Below are 17,283 nucleotides of genomic sequence, written 5' to 3' on the forward strand. Positions count from 1 at the left end.
GTACCCTATAAGCAGGGTAGTCGTTAAAAATTACACGCTGCCGGCGCAGTCGCGGGTCTGCCCGCAGGACAATCTTTTCCTGGGCAACTTACCGCGCTACATCATTTTGGGGATCGTGGACCACGCCGCGTTCGTGGGCACGCGAAACAAAAACCCATTCAGGTTTCAGCATTGTGACCTGGAATTTCTGAGTCTCTCTGTACGCGTCAAGTTCAACACGACTTTTCCTCCATGTGCGGGGCCCACGTCTTCTTTTTCCTCTACCAGCGCTTCAAGGGATTTTCATTTGAAGAGACTATGATGCTGTACTCTGATGACTTGAGGAAAAACGACGCTCTAGTATCCAAGTTTATCAAGAAATATTCAAAGTGTATTAGCCGTGTTAATGCCGATAAACTTTCAAAGCCGCAAAATGTATGTTCCTTAAAACTAAAGATTGTTATAGTTGTTAGATTATTTTCGGGAAAAATAAATAAATAAAAACGTGACAGCTTTTATTCAATAAATTAAACATTTTATTAACCATCTTTTTCGTTGTTACAGGCGTTTTTTTTTCACATGCATAAAACACTTAATAGCTGTAATCTATCCACGGAGAATAAGGGGTACCCTTTAAAGGCCATAAACGATATTCAGGGGAGGAATCACGCGGCGTGTGAGGGGTACCCATAAGCGGAGAGTCGTCCGTACTAAATTTTGCACGTCTCTTGCGCTTCTTTTTCACAGGAGGGGAGGAGGGTGGCGGGGGACCCCTTGCCGTGGCGTTTCCAGCGCCGTAATCTTTAAGATGGCTTAGGGCTTTCCTAGCTTGAATGTTACCGACGGTCGTGAGGGGGATGTTTAAATCGGATATTACGTTTAAAAAGTGTTCCCAGCCTTTAGGATATTCGACGGCCTGGGATTTCGGCTGGGATAAAGTTTTCATCAAATGCAAAATATGGGAACCTTTAATGGGTCTATCTCTGATGATGAGTTCACCCGACTGGGTCCAACGTACTGCCCCGTCGGAATCGAGCAGTTTCTGCATGATGTACCCCACGTTCTTTCTAGCCCTGGGCGCCACTTGCTGGACAACTTCCTGTACAGATTTGTCCCTAGTCGCGCCGCCGGGCTGTCTCTCCTCCTCCTCCTCCCCCGGCACATCTCTCTTTTCCTCATCCGTTTTTTCTTTCCGCTCGGTAAGGATAATTTCTCGCCCCTGATTTTCCTCTTTTCGGACTAAATTCAGATACCTCTGTAGCAATTGGTTGTATCTCTTTACTTTTTCGTGCGAGTTCATACCCGGCTGATTTAATAAACCATGCAGTTCACCCAGGGCCGATTCCCCGATGGTGGTATGCGGGGTCGCCCTCTGGGTCAGCATACGGAGTTGTTGGGGGTTCAACAGGAAATTTTTTTTTACCTCGCTCATGCTGGTGGTGGAAAAAACAAAAAAAGCTAGTTAGCCGTCTTACTGGTGAACAGGCTTGTGATGAATGGCTGAGCCACTGACAGCAGCGGTAATAAAAATCCTCCTTTCTGAAGCACGGCCTTGCGTTTCCTCGCGACGCTGTTTTTCTTACATGCGAAAAGCTTAATCAGCCTTTTCTGCTTCTTAAGCTTGTTAAATTGAGCTACGGATAAAGGTATATGGCCTCTTATAAGATTGAGACAGATTTCGGAGAGAGCCAAAATTATGTTATTAGATGGGTCCGAAAGAATCTTTTTACGTTTCACCCCCCTCATCCTCTGTAAAACTTTAAGGGTCGGCAGGTGTTTCCTGAGATGCTCGGACATGGCTCAGTAATGTTAAATCAATCAATCAATGGCTCGCTGGTAGAAGGAGGACGGGGAGCGACCCCGGTAATAAACCGGTCCTGAGTCGGAACTCTTCTGGGCACGTGGCTCTTAAATCGACCAATAAATACCCGTGCGCGGGTCGAGTGGCCTCTTCATAGGCATCTAGAAAAAACTTTTTCTGCCAAGGAAACATTTGCTGAGCTAAAACTTTGATTAGCATTCTGTCCCGCACATTCTTAAACAGACAATAATAAGTAGTATTTAGGGCTATAGTCCTACTGTATTTGCCCTGGTGAAATACGTTCTGCACTAGGTATATGACCGAGATTTGACGGTGATGTCTGAATCTCGTGAACGCTTCTGCCACGAGTTTATTTTCGGACGCGCTGTCCATCAAATCATCGATGATTATCAAGGAGCCGGAGGGGAACCCCTCCTCATCTTCCCAGCTTTTAGGCAGCCCTTGTATAAATTCAATTTCGCTGATCCGATCACGCAATTCATCATAAAGTGGCTGATGGGAAGCGTAACACCACAAAAAATTTTTAACGGGTCCCCCTATGAAACAGTGACTCTGATTTAAAAGCAATTCTTTAGTAAAATAGGTTTTCCCCGAAGAACTTGCCCCGGCGATTATCGCCGTAAACGGCAATTCTAAACGGTGATCAAAGTCGACCTCTCTCATGCCGCTACCCATCATCTTCCAAAAAAACACTGATGAAACGGTAAACACTACCCTAATCTTTTAAATCTTTTCCACACACACACAAACACAATCCCAAAATGCGTGTATAAAAGTTTTTATAAACTCTTGTGATAAATGTACAAAACATTTTCGTACAAGATACATTTTAAAACAAATGTACATCTTTGAAAAAAACTTTCATTTTAAAACATCTTACTTTCATGATACATTTTAAAAAACATCTTACTTTGAAAAACTTTCATTTTAAAACATCTTTGAAAAAATTTGTTACATTTTAAAACAAATGTACATCTTTGAAAAAACTTTAATTTTAAAACATCTTACTTTCATGATACATTAACAAATTCATTCGATGAAATATTTTTAAAGACACCCAAAACACCCTTTTGCGATGCTGCTAGTTTTTTACATTTCAGTACCCAAAAGGCAGAGTTTCCCCGCTAGTCAACAATCTGCGTTTGTCGTAGACGACCCTAACCTTTTTATCGAGAGGCCTATTAAACAGGCGAAAACAGGCGTTCGATTTTGTTGTAGTGCGTCATTATAGGGGGATCATTCCTACATCCACCGATGTAGTTTTCAATCAATCCGATCATACTGTCAAGGTTTACCTTTTGACAGGTTTCGTAATTTAGAGTTATAACCTTACATTTCAACAGTTTTTTCCCGTTGTTGAGTCGGTAACAGTAACTTTTTGGCCCCAGCGCACCCCACGAAGCAATGTATTCGTCGGGGGCTAATTCGGACGTGAGCTCCCCCAGGTAATTGCCTAAGGTCGGCTCATATTCACCTGGCCTGCTTATGTACACGATGCTGTCTGTGTCATGATACAGGACCCGCCGCCCCAATTTTTCCAGTTCTTTGTAAAGCGTCAACCGCCCCCACGCGGTAGTTTGACAGGCTATGAATACGTTAGTCTTTCCGGGCGGCACTTTGTAGGAAGACTTGTAACGCCAGCGGATGAGGGCAACCTCGTCGTTGACAAACGCGAAACTGGAAATCTCGTACAGCTCCGAGCATAAAAAATTAAAAAACACCCCCGGGTCAGACACTATAGATGTCTGGAGCATGTTGTTTCTCTGCGCCAGTTTACCCCACAGAGAGTTAAGCAGAAGCTTGGCCACCTGCCTCTTGCCCCCGTTAGACACTATCTTATCGGGCTCCAATTGGATCCCCTCGTGCTCGAGATAGTTTTTAATGTAGTCCCTGCGACCCGCATCATCGGTCGCGTCGTCGGGGTACCCCGAAGCCTGTTGCTTCACTTTGAGAAAGGTTTTAATGTAGCCTCTAAACAGGTCGCCGCTGGTCTGGGGAAAATGCCACACTTCGTGCACCTTCACGACCGAATAGCCCCTGTATAATGCCAGATTGAGCTCCGCAGAGACCCACACGCTGGTCAGCGCACGCTCTGCGTCAGAATGACCACAGACCCCCTCTTGCCTGTTCTCGATCGCGCACGTCCTGCACAGTGTAAACACGAGTTTCCCATTTGGCAGTCTGCTGGGTAGGACGGGGAAAAACAGCTCGCGCGGGGGGTTCACCGTGGCTTTGATCAGGCCAAAGTATTCATTCAGAGGTTTAAAATTTGAATGAATGATTACCGGGTGCCCCACGGGGAATTCACATTTAGCCAGAGTGAACGGGTACAGCGACGTGAAATCCATATAGCGGACGCGCTCTTCCCCCGTGACGTCGTAACGCAGGCGAATCGCCGATGTCCGACCCCCAAACAGCGCTTCTCGCAGCCTAAGGGGGTCAGGGGGCTGAAAGTCTGACAGGAAATGCTGCACTTGTGGGTCGTGAGTTTTAGCGTGAGCCCATTCGTGTTCCCAGATAGATTCTACGTTCATATTGAACTTTTGGCGCAACGCCTCGAGTTTTTCCCTTGTTTTAACGTACAGGGCACCGAAGCTCTCGCGGGTCAGGGGGCAGACATCGTGTTCATTGTTGCACTTAGGACAGCCGTGAAACTGGCAGCCTAGAAACTCGAAAGCCCATTTCTCTCCCTCTATCTCCGCGTATGCGTCTAAGTGAAAGCGCCCCACGCACACTTCACCCCCGCGCAGCGCGTGTCGAATTTCTATGCCGTGCGTGCGGCCCACGAATTCCAACCACTGAATCGAGACGGAATAACTTTTGTATTGCCTCCTGTAATCCCAGACGTCCGGGATCGCGATCGTATCTCTGGGCAGGAAATTTGTCCTGTAAACCAGCAAGGCGGCTGAAGCGATGGTCGCCATGGAGAAGGGATCGCAACCTGTGAGAGTTTTAAACTCCCGCAGGAAGCGCAAGCAGCCCTCTCTCAGAATCTCCACGTCGTTCTTACAGTAAGCGATCCTCTCTTTGTGAAAATTAAAGGTCTGGTGCTTTACACCGTCGTACCATCGATAAAACTTGTCGCGTTCTTTGCCGGGTATTTGATCGGGCCCAAACTGATCGGGAGGGGGGTAGGGCCCCTCGTAAAGTTTTCCATGTCTGTGAAATGATGCGGAAAATAGCCTTTTCGCCTCTGAGTTGAGCATCCCATTGCATCGGGGATTTTTCTCAACGGCATGCTTAGGAAGGAGTGACTGTCGATGTACCTTTGCTCAAACACGCTGTCCACGATGAGAATGATTTTATTCCCCTGTGACACCACACGCGGTTCCACCCCTTCCTTCACCATAGCGTTCAGTATTATGTAATTATCGAACACCTATCCATAGTGACTAATGAAACACGTCCCTGTATAGTAGGGCGTCCTGAAATGTCTGAGGAAGTGCAGCGCGCAGTCTGGCCCCTCGGCGGTCATTGTCTCATTCTGATCGGAGATGGCGCACACGTAAACGGGGATATGGGTATCCGAGCTCTGGGATGTTTCAAAGTCAAAAAACACATATTTGGGGGGCTTTTTACTGCCCTCACCGCTTTGGGTGACCTGTTTCCCTTTGTTAGGCTTCTCCGGTGGATTTAAATAGCAGAGATGTGGGGTGGATATGTCGGATTCTGCTGACTGTAACTTAGCGTCGCATATATTACATTTTACTGTTTTACACGAGTGTGGTTTTGGGTTCTCGGGACTTAGGTAGTAGTTGAGCCCGCAAGCTTTGCATTTTTTGAACTTGTCACAGAGGCTAGCAATCTCCCCCCTAACGGGGCAGACACTCGGTGTACGGTGACGCTCGAAGCACATGTTATTTAAGCATCTGAGATTACACCGCTCACACACTATCCCCGGTGTGATTTCACCTTCTCTACAATTAGTCTGGCAGACGTGCAGAATTTTTTGCAGCAATGAGAGTGAGGCGAGTCGTACCCTTTGAAACCCTTGACGCTCTTAATGCCGTAAAAATGCTGATTGTGTAAAAAGAAATTCATCACCCGTCTACTGCCGGTAGGTGTGGGTGTCTGGTAAATCTGGAGATTGTTTGAATACGGTTGTTGATAATACACCACTGCTTTGCAATCAATGAATTTCTCAAAATTGATTATGTCATTTAAACAGACAGCATGATCGTGGGTGAAACCCGCTTTCTCCTGTAACTCCAGGCCGAGCTTTTCACCCTCGGCGTCAGTGAGGTTTCCATGGAGCATATGCGCCAAGTTTATGGCGAAACACGCTCTGCTGTCGTTTTGTTTAATGATAAACATGTGTTTGGCTTTTTTAGAAATTATTTCTGAAGCTAGCATGGTCTGTAGTTTTCATTTGTTCCCACCGCCGCCGCGTGGGATATTTATTACGTCTACGATTACTTCTAGGTTGGAATCGTATAAAATCTCTTGATTAGACTGAACCAGGCGATCCAGCAGTTGCTGCAAGTCTCCCCTTCCCCATACCGTACAATTTGTGACAGCTCGTCGTTTAAAAAGTCACCGCGCAGGGTGACCTGTATATAAGCTCCCCATGCGGCGTAAGGTATCGCCTCATTCACGATATTTTATGGAGTTTTCTATCCGCAGCGTCTCCCGTAGAAAAAAAAAAAAAACCCAGAATAGCTGAATCTCTAAAAAAAAAAATTATTTAAAAATGATTGACGCTGAAAAATGAGTTATTTTAATGTATAGCGTTTATCATAAAACGTGTATAAAAGAAATAATATACTCACTCTATGCATGTCCCGTGTAGTTTTCTCTTTCCAGTGGGGTACTTGTGTCTCTTTACCAAAGGAGGGAAACCCTGCTCGGCCTACTAAAAATATCTGCGGTTGGTTACTTCTTAGGATTCTTTAAAGAGAAATATACGGCCTGTCAAGTTTTATCTGATTTTCTTAAGTCTATTTCGATGTATGTTTTTTCTTTTAACTGCACAGACGATGTACATAACGGGCGAGTCGGGGAAAAAACAAAACTTCAAACAAAATTTACTGAAATACAAAATGTCCAATTTGATGTGTGGCCCAAATTATTACAGATGACCTACGGGGATGTACATAACACGTGCATGGGGAAAAAACAAAACTTCAAACAAAATTTACTGAAATACAAAATGTCCAATTTGATGTGTGGCCCAAATTACAGTTTGACCGGGATTTGAACTACGCTGATGTAATACAATGGCTGCATGATGAAAAACACAAACTTGAAAACCGCTACCACACAAGGCCAAGCTGTTGCTGCTGCTGCACGGGGTGTCAACACCAGGGCTGTAGTACTCGAGTCCGGTCTTGGACTCGAGTCCGGTCTCGAGACCGTTTTTTTATGGTCTCGGACTTGTCTCGGACTCGCTGGTATTCGGACTCGGACTTGTCTCGGTCTCGGCCACTGGTCTTGCCAAATATGGCTTTTGGTCTCGACCGAGTCCAGGTGTCTTTATTATGTTCCCAGTAAGCACACATTTTAAACTTTTTTTCATTTTAATTTTTTCATTTCACCCGCCCGAATTTAATTAAAATATTATTTTTCGTCACGTCATCTGCCCGAACGACCCATCACTACCAATAACCAATCACAAAAACAAAAAAACAAAACAAAAAAAGTAATAACCAATCACACACTAGATTATATTTGCGCGGCACGCTCTGCATCTGCGTGCCCTGCTAACGTTAATTTCCATTGATTCACACACACTCTAACAAACGAAAATGTCCGCCAATTCTGCCATTATCAAGTTTGCTTATAGAAATCACCAGGAATTTATCAGCGCTGCATTTAAAAAGCAACACAGGGCAGACTGCAAATTCTGCAAAGCAACAATTTCGGAAACCTGTGGGACAACGTCAAACTTCGTCAGACACCTGCAGAGGAATCATACATCGCGGTAAGTTAACTGCAGAGCTGGAGTTGCTAAGCCTTGACTATGTGTTAATGTTAACATTAGCTAACATAGCAGAAGATAAAGGTAATGTTCTTGGACATAAATTTATTACCCCCTCTGTAATACTGGTCACTTCTTTTCTACACTACTGTACATCTGCAGTGAAGCTATATTGTAATTTAGTTGCTTAAATGCTCAGTACTAGTACCTAGCATTGGTAATAGTAGTGGGTTGGTGTTTGTATATCAGTTCTAACACTGCTATTATGAGGTATCACCATATGTCATCATTCTGTTTTCTTTAGATTAATAGATTATATGATATAAAGGGGAATGTCTATACTTAAAAATCATGGGTGTTGTGACACTGTTTTTGCTTTTAGATCAACAAATAATAACCCAAAATGATTGTCTTGATGATATCATGCATAAGACTTTTTTTTCCTGTCCTGGACTCGGTCTTGACTCGGACTCAAACTTTTTTGGACTCTGTCTTGTCTTGGACTCGAACCTCTTTGGACTCGGTCTTGGACTTGTCTTGGACTCGACAAAGGTGGTCTTGACTACAGCCCTAGTCAACACACACACACACCCAAACTGCCGCTAAGCGTTCATTGGAGGAGGATAGCGTCAGACCCAGACCCTCCTCCTCTCATTCTTAGCTCCAACTTGTTTATTCTCACAGGGTTTCTTTCAGTCTCGCGCAGCACAACTCTCAGCTCACAGCTCTCCAGCATCGCTCTCTCCAAGTCCTTTGCGGATTCTCCAAAGCCCGGGACCTTCCCAAGGTACCGCTCCACAGGCACCGTACGCTCACACTCCATCAGGTAACCGACTGTCACGTGTCAGGGGCAGGTGAGCCGGGAAGTAGGCGAGAGGAGCCGGATGAACGGGTAAACAGGGTTTTAATGGAAACGAAAAGGCAGACATTCACTAACACGCATAACAATACAATGACTAATCTGACAAGACTGACTGAGACTAGGACTAAATACAAGAGACAAGGCAAACGGAATAGGGAACAGGTGACGACAATCAGAATTCCAACAGGAGGTAATGAGGGGGCGTGGCACACACGAGGAGCGTTCGGAGCTGAACATGACACCGACCCACTCAGCCCCCGTGCTCAGCTCCGTCCTCGGCACCCTCGTAGCACGGGGCTATTCCCACAAAAACCCACTCATAAGCACACAATTCACTCTCCTATAAAAATAATAAATAATTAATTGATAATAAAATAATAAATATTATAAAAATAAATAATTAATAAACAATAATTAATTAATAATTAAACCTCTCCCAACGTCACTGGTCGTTGCTGGCTCACAGCCAGGTGACGTCACGCCCCAGACCCGCCCATCCAGTGAACGTTTGACCCGTGACCTTTATGACCTTTGGGTCATAAATCTTTTTGAAAGATGCGGTATTATCCATCTCTCTGACGTGTAACTGCTTTTTTTCACTGGAGTTCGACAGCTGCCGCGGTACTGACGTCTAAGCAGAAGCTGCTACAACTGCCACCGCACAAATTAATAATGGACGTCACCACACGATGGAATTCATCATTGGATATGCTGGTTCGTTACCTGGAGCAGCAGGCTGTTATAGCAGCAGCAGTGCTCACCAGCCCAGAAATAAGACAAAATGCCCGAAACATTGACACACTGGATACCTGCGACATTGTCAATGCCGAAGACCTTGTGAAGCTGCTGAATCCTTTAAAGACAGCTGCCACTGTCTTGTGTGAAGAGAAGAGGCCCACAGTGTCTCTCATCGTGCCACTGAAGAACATGATAGAACAAAACATTTCACCAAATGACAGTGATTCCCCCACTGTGGCCGACACAAAGAGAGCAATTCTCAGCAATATTTCAGGCAGATACAGTGGGGATGTATACAACTACCTGCTGGAGAGCACTGTGCTGGACCGAAGATTCCAGTCTCTATCGCAGCTAGACTGCAACCAGCGTGAGGCAGTCTTTCAGAGGATACAGAAAAGGGTGGAACAGTTGCAGCAAAACCAGGTATCATTGACTTGATTTTTTTTCCCTAGAAGATTTATGTTTCCAGTACCAAATTTAAATGGATTTAATAGGTTCATGCTGTGTTTCTGTGTGTGTGTGTGTGTTGTAAACACGAGAGCATCAGAGTGAGTGTATTTGTGTTAAAAGAGAGAGGGGGACTGCTTTGCTGCTTGCTAATGTTAAAGCTAGTGTTTCTGCTGCTTAAAGCCCACAAATGAGAAGAGTATGGAGCGCAAGGAAGAGGCATCAGCTCATTGTTCCACACATGGGGGCGAGGGGGCTCTTGAAGCTGAAGGCGGAGCTGAGTCAGAAGAGGAACCTGCTTCCAAGAAGACAGCACTTGAGGATCTGCTAGGGGACTCTTTCTCGAAGACAGAACAGCCCAGCAAAGGAATTGAGTGGGAAACTAAACTTTACAGAAGAGAGGCATCTATCCCACTTAGTTGCTGCCCTCTGACATGGTGGAGAGAAAACAGCTCCAAATATCCTTTGCCGTCTCCACTTGTCAAAGAATATCTTTCCATTCCTGCGACCTCTGTTCCAAGTGAGCGTGTCTTTTCAACTGCAGGAGACATAGTTACTGCCTAGAGGTCACAATTGCTGCCAGAAAATGTAGGGATGCTTATATTCTTAAAAAAAGAACATGACCATATCTTAGGCTGTTCTGTATAGGTCCTTACCTCATTACCTAGGTCTTAGCTCTTTTTCCATGCTTAAGAAAATTTTGTTCATTGTTTTGCACTCTGAGTTTTAAGACAGCACTACTTTGATAGTTACAGTAATTATGGTTAATTGCACGTAAATTAACCATAATTTATTCCGTAATTTATTCTTTCCTCTGTTTTAAATGAACTTTCAGGGATTGATTTCAATTCTGCTATCCTACTGTTGCCGATCCTGTTCAGGGAGAAACTTGAGAATTACATCATTCTTGGGGAGGTAAGCATGTATCTTATTTTCTGTAATTTATTCGTTTAATGTTACAGTTTCACATTACATGTGTTATTGCTGTAAAACTGATTTTATTACCTTTTTAGGCTGAGCCAACATCACCATATCCAACTATCCAGGTGGAGGATGTCACAGTCTGGAGGTCTCTGTTCACAGGAAGAGTCTCTGCAGTTATCAAGGTGGATGGGTTGTCGGTTTGCAGAGCACAAAGTCTTGAGCAGGGTGTCCTTACAGCATTTTGTTCCTACTTTGTCTTTAATTTAGCCTATCCATCCCAACTAAAGAATACACTGGTCTTCCTTCAGCGCCATGTCCTCAAAATATCATTGGACAGTGACAAGGCTTTACCAACAACAGTGACCAGAATTATTAACCTTTTAAATTAAGGAACTTAATGCCTCGTACATTTTCTTGTCCAAAATGCTCTCGAAGGGCCTTCACTCTTGTAAAGCTACTGCAGCATATTGGGCTTATACATGCACATGAGCCAAATTTTACTATAACTTGTGGTCTCAACATTTTCAAAATATGAGTCAAGACATCATATATACAGGAAGCATCGAGACATTATATTGCCTGTGGACACTGAACACACTCAAGGAACAGAGGTGGAAGAGGAGCAGGGGCCTTGTGGTATTGCTGAATCTTTGGCCACTCCTGCTCCTCTTATGATAGATGAACTCTTGCTGCAATTTAGAGAAAACCTCTTTAATTTTGTACTAAAATGAAGAGAAAAAAACCTCCTTCAACAAACTGTGCAACAAGAAATACTTGATGTCACTTTTCTATTTGACTTTTTCAAGGACAACTATGATTCATTTCTAACATACCATCTGGAAAGAAATGGCTTTAGTGTTGATGATTGTCCTGAACTTCAGTCAGTTTTAAAGTCTCCTGACTTTTTCTCAGAGGCTGCAAAACTTATAAGATCGCCTCATATGTTCAAACAGCATTGTAAATCTAAACTTAAAATGAGTGAACCAGTAGATTATGCATTGAGAGACTCAAGTGGTCGCAAGGTAGGCTGCTACTCTTATGTCCCTATTTGTGATGTGCTTAAAAATTACTGCTCTTGTGAGGAGGTATGGGATTGTATGCAGGCTGAGCAAAATTGCAAGAGAGATCAACATGTACTTACTGATTTTAAAGATGGCCTTAATTTCCAGAATCACGTATTTTTTGCAGACCATCCAGATGCGTTAATGCTACACTTATATGGGGACGAATTTGAAGTCTGTAATGCTTTGGGTTCAAAGCGTAACAAGCACAAATTGTTTGCACTTTACTACACTGTTGGAAACATAGGAGCAAAACACTGTTTACAGTTGAAACATATACATCTGGCGTTGCTTGTACGATACTGTTTTGTTAAACAGTTTGGTTTAGAAGTGATTTTGAAACCATTATTAGAAGACCTTGAGAAATTGACCACAGAAGGACTTAGTTTTATTGTAAATGGAATTCAAGAACATGTTTATGGAGCTGTAGCTGTCATATCAGCAGACAACTTGGCATCTCACATGATTGGTGGATTTAATATGTCCTTTAATATTGGTAGAATCTGTCGATAGATTTTGTTTTAAGAACAACTGATGTGCACAAATATCACTTGGAATGTGTACAGCAGAACCAAGAAAACAAAGGACTTTATAGAGTTTGTGGTAGATGTGTGTTTGATCAGTTATCCTACTTTGATGTCACTACAGCCTTGCCTCCAGATGTTATGCATGATTTTTTAGAGGGTGTAGTACCACTTGTGTTGCGGCTTGTCATATGTAGAGCTCACAGAGAAAAACATATAACTATACAAGAACTAAATGTTGAACTGGAAAATATGTCTTTCGGACAAAATGATAAAACAAATAGGCCTGTGCCTCTGACAGAAAAACTTTTACAAGACTTTGGTTTTGCAGGATCACCCTCACAAAAGTGGTGTTTATTCCGCCTGCTTCCATTTTTAATGGCACATAGGGTACCTGAAGGCTGTGGCTACTGGCAAATTTATTTATTTTGCCGAGAAATTTATGATATAATAACTGCACCAGTTGTTAAAAAGGAGTCTCTCTTACATCTTGATCAAATAATATTTCAGTTTTTGAGTGGTATGGAAAAAGAGTTTGGGAATGTCATTACGCCTAAATGCCACTATTTAATCCATTATTCACATTTGATGTTGTATTATGGGCCTTTAAGGCCTTTGTGGTGTATGCGATTTGAAAGCAAACATCAATACTTTAAAGAGGTGGCTACGTCTTGCAAGAATTTTGTAAATGTTGCATTCACTTTAAGCAGTCGGCACCAATACAGACAATCTTGGGAATTTTCAAATATGTTGGAAGAGTATGAGGAAGTTGTTGGATGTGGTATAAGCATGCCATTACAGTCTTTTCCTGCTGCACTTCAATTTTCCATAACTGCTGAGAGATACAAACATATTGATTTTCGTGACTTAACACTCCAGAGAGTACAAAAAGTAGTAATAAATAGAGTTAAGTATGGTGTTAAAGATGTTTTTGTTGTGGCTCACATTCATCCTGAAGACGTTCCATTGTTTTTTCAGATCAGCTATATTGTAAATATATTAACAGATTGGGTTTTGTGTGGCAAATTATTAATTCCTTTGTATATGAGGTGAAATGTGATGAGGACTGGACTGTCCTAGATCCTCATGAGATTGTTGATCATCATCCTTTGGACATATACAATGTGGATGACAAACTGTTTGTTACTTTGCAGTATTGCTAAAATGTGTAAATGCTTAAAATATGTATGTAAATATTGCTTTTTATGAGAAATTGACTGATTAAATGATACAGAATATTACTTGTTTTCTTTGTGTTTCTTTAAGAAAATAAACATTATGAAGGTACATTTTGCCACTTAAAGGTACAAAATGACTTTGTCACTGGGGCTGTACCCTACTGAGACAATATTGTACCCTTGCAAAAGGTACAATTTTGTACTATCATGTAAGGTACAATATTGCTCCCTAGAAGGTACAAATATGTGAGGTACAATTTTGTTTCCCTCACTTGAGGTACAAAAAAGTACCTTTGAGGGCACCACCCCAGTGACAAGATTTTGTACCTCAAAAGTACAATTTTGTACCTTTTTTTCTGAGAGTGTAACTAACGAATAATCTTCAGTGCTAGACGATGAACTAACTAGCATTATGAAGCTTTCGGGAAACCCAGCCCAGGGCACACTTGGAACAAAGAACCACAGAATAGAGACGCGAGAAAAGGCTGGAGTCGGAAAGCTGTGAGGGAGAAGATAGCGAATCTCCTTGGGAAAGATCATTGGATGCTGTGGGCCTGTGGCTGTGAGAGTGCCTACCCCAGTGTTCCTGTTCACAGTCTTGGCTTGGAGTTATGGGAGGTATTTCCTGCCAAAAAGAAAACGAAAATGATGATAATAAAATAAAAATCTCCACTTTTCCATTTAGTTATCACAGTCTATAAAATAACATTTGCATTTTAATTTTCCACTCATGTATGAGTCAATTTACAGATGTCAGAGGAGTGTGCTATTTCACTTATGTTGTATGTAAGATACTGAATTCTGTAATCCCCTCGACACCTCTGGAAAGAAAGAAAAAAAAAACGTGGGATTTACTGGACATTGGGTGAATTGCAAATCGCATCTGACTGTAAAGCGGATCTAACTCACAGGTAGATTCGCCCTGGAATCAACTGCTATTTGGGACAGATCCCAACTAAGAATTGTATTAATATTATATCAGGATGCTATATAATTTATACACAATTTAATAATCTTTCAGAGATTCTTCTTTCTTTGTTTTACAACCTCCCCCCTTTTTTCACATTCCTCTGTGGCCCTTATCTGATCTTGGTGGCCCGTTAGCAAGTCCATTCTGGGGGGTAGGTCAATTGGGATGCCACACCAACCCAAAATATGTTGTTCCCATATGTGCAAATTAAATTAGTGTTACCCCAAACTAACGGCCACGCCTATCAAAGGTAAGATGTGCTGTTTGAATATGAATATGTAATGTACTGTAAATGTCGGTACAAAGTGTAACATCTGTTGAGATGCAACCCAAAACACTATACCGTATAGTGATGTGAGTCAGTAACATACATAATATAAGTAATTGATAATTAATTAATACAAATGGTATGAGGTGTGAACCGCTAGGCTGGTATGGCATGTTTGGTGTCAAACTGATGGAAAATCACTCCTGATTCCAAATCTGGTCAGTGGTTACCATGAAAATGTATGGATCAAAAGTTACACCAGCTTAATGAAAATCATCAGTAAAGGTGAATCAGTCTGGTCATAGATCCCAAAAGGACTGCCACCGACACACACATCCCTCCGAAAGCCCGCCAAATGGAAGGTCAGCCATTGGTTCAGGTGTTGAATTCCTGGTCATCCCTATTCATGAACTTTAGACCATAAAACCTGGTACCTCAGAACAAAGCCAGGAGGAGCAGAAAGCACATCAGCCCAAAGAGAGAGGCGGAGAACATCAGCCCAGGAGAAAGAGAAGCCCGCAAGAAGCCCTCCTGAAGCCTGCCGGTGAAGACCTGCTACCCGACAGAGAACTGCAACCAAGACAAAGCTTCACAAGGAGAGAGAATCAAAGGGGCTCCACTCCAACAACTGCTCCAAACACCATGCCATCCTGAGTGCAATATATTGATATATTGCTGCTAATTATAATAAATATTAATAATAATTCTTAGTACTACTAATAATTTTGTTATATAGTAATTGCATAATAATCTTTGTGTACCAAGAGCCAGTTTTTGTATCTGACTATCAGTCCATCCAATCTGCCACCTGATCTACATTGTACCCGACTACCACAGCTCCCCCTGCAAATGGTGGGCCCACGGGAGGGCAGACCCATATTACTCCTTTGGGTTATGCCGGGCCAGGCCCCATGGGTGGAGGCCCACCCACCAGGCCCTTGGCTTCAAGTTCACTGGGGTAGTTTGCAGCTAAGTACAGTATGCGGTGGCCTGGTTGAGGATTAGCACCTCCAAGTTTCTCAACCAGAAAAGGGTGGATTGCCTCTCCTGTTGGGGGATGAGATTCTACCTCAGGCAGAGGAGTTAAGTATTTCGGAGTCTTGTTTGGAAGTGAGGGAAATGGAGTTCGACAAATGGATTAGTGCAGCGTCAGTTGTATTACTATGGTGTAAGATCACTGTCAAAATACATGTACATACTGAAAATTATCACAATTATGCTTTTCTATTTTCAATATAATATAACACAGTAATTGTGATCACTTAGGGTTTTAGAGTTATTTTTTACTGTCTTATTCGTACAGATGTTCCTCCAGGTTTCCCAACTGTCACTGGCTGGGGGGCAAACACTAAAGAAAACAGTCTGGAGGATCTGTGGAAAGGTGTTTGCTCCCCAGTTGCCAGTTCATTTAAACTGGTGTGACAGAGGGTACAAAACATGAGAAATGAGGAATACAAACATCATACTTAACCAACGTTTAAGTAAAAGTCAAATTTGACCTTTCATGATAAAGTTTTTATCCTAAAGGTTTAAACACAATATGGATTTAACCTCCCCATGCACGTTACATAATTCTTTCCCATAGTTATCATTGGTTTTAATGCCCAAAGTTGCTTTTTTTCCAGACTGCAGATAAAAAGTGAATGATTACAACATGAAGGAATAACAAACTCACCTGTTCATGATTGACATTTACCATTTTATAAGGTCTAATGTAAGTGAATTGTGTCTGTTCTGTTTTTTAGATTCTGCATTACGAAACCCACTGATGTCTAGTCCAAATGAGGGTGAAGCTGAAATAACCATCAAAGAGTTGCTCGTGACAGGCTGACTAGGCCTGTCCGATAGTTCTTTTCTTTCAGTATTTTTATTTTTCTGTATTTATTTTTGTAACGTGTGCATTTTATATTTTTTGTGTGCATTTTATATATTGTTTGTTTTTTGAAATAACTGTAACGAACACCTTTGTATTTTTTTATATATTATAAATAAAATATATTAGTATCAATACGTGTTAGACACTAAAGCAAACGTAGAAATAATTATTGGCAATCGTAGGATAATAAGCGGGTCGGGAAATGATCGCATAGGATAATAAGCGGGTCGGGAAATGATCGCGTAGGATAATAAGAGGGTTGGGGAATCATCGCGGAGTTTCACTTAGACATAGCATTTTCATCGCTGTTGAGACAGAAAACGTCGCGATTACATCGCCTGGACGGAGCTGTTTCAAGGCCGCTACATAGGGCCAATGTGCAAATGCCTGAAATGCTACTAGATACCGACCTTTCAAAAAACGTATCAGCGACGTAGCGCCGACGTACTTGTGCTGACTGGGTCGTCGTAGTTTTCCCTCTCCTTGTGATTACATCCTTACAATTTTAGTATTGCTCCAAAAGTAATGTTTGCCCCGCTATCGTAAAGAACACCGCGCTCTCACTGCTTATATAGAGAACTGGATGTTCGTGCACAATGGAGGCTTTAACAAGTTTGGCTTGAATTAACGTGGACAAGGTGCAAATGAATAATTTTAATGAAACGGCTTCAGCTTAAGTGGGAGCCAGTGCTAATTTAAGCCAGGCCAATACAATTA

The 17,283-nt window shown here is 42.5% G+C and overlaps 1 protein-coding gene across 9 annotated transcripts in view; it reads right to left on the reverse strand.

Moving 5' to 3' along the window:
- Positions 1 to 782: 782 nt before the first annotated feature.
- The window catches only part of LOC111839153 (uncharacterized), a 16,593-nt gene continuing 92 nt past the window's right edge, over positions 783 to 17,283 (reverse strand). The window contains exons 1-5 of one of the 9 annotated variants that reach the window (XM_072709100.1): positions 16,977 to 17,283; positions 14,029 to 14,077; positions 10,771 to 10,838; positions 9,390 to 9,695; positions 783 to 8,920 (exon numbers count right to left, since the gene is read on the reverse strand). The exon at positions 16,977 to 17,283 is cut by the window's right edge and continues 92 nt beyond it. In XM_072709100.1, coding sequence (XP_072565201.1) covers positions 2,983 to 5,007 — 2,025 coding nt within the window. In that variant the 5' untranslated portion in view covers positions 5,008 to 8,920; positions 9,390 to 9,695; positions 10,771 to 10,838; positions 14,029 to 14,077; positions 16,977 to 17,283 and the 3' untranslated portion in view covers positions 783 to 2,982. Of the gene's footprint in view, positions 8,921 to 9,389; positions 14,078 to 16,976 lie in introns of all 9 variants that reach the window. The other 8 variants (XM_072709097.1, XM_072709099.1, XM_072709098.1 and 5 more) reach the window with 8 other exon arrangements.

The sequence above is a fragment of the Paramormyrops kingsleyae genome, chromosome 2 (genome assembly GCF_048594095.1).
Source record: "Paramormyrops kingsleyae isolate MSU_618 chromosome 2, PKINGS_0.4, whole genome shotgun sequence".
NCBI classification, from domain to species: Eukaryota; Metazoa; Chordata; class Actinopteri; order Osteoglossiformes; family Mormyridae; genus Paramormyrops; species Paramormyrops kingsleyae.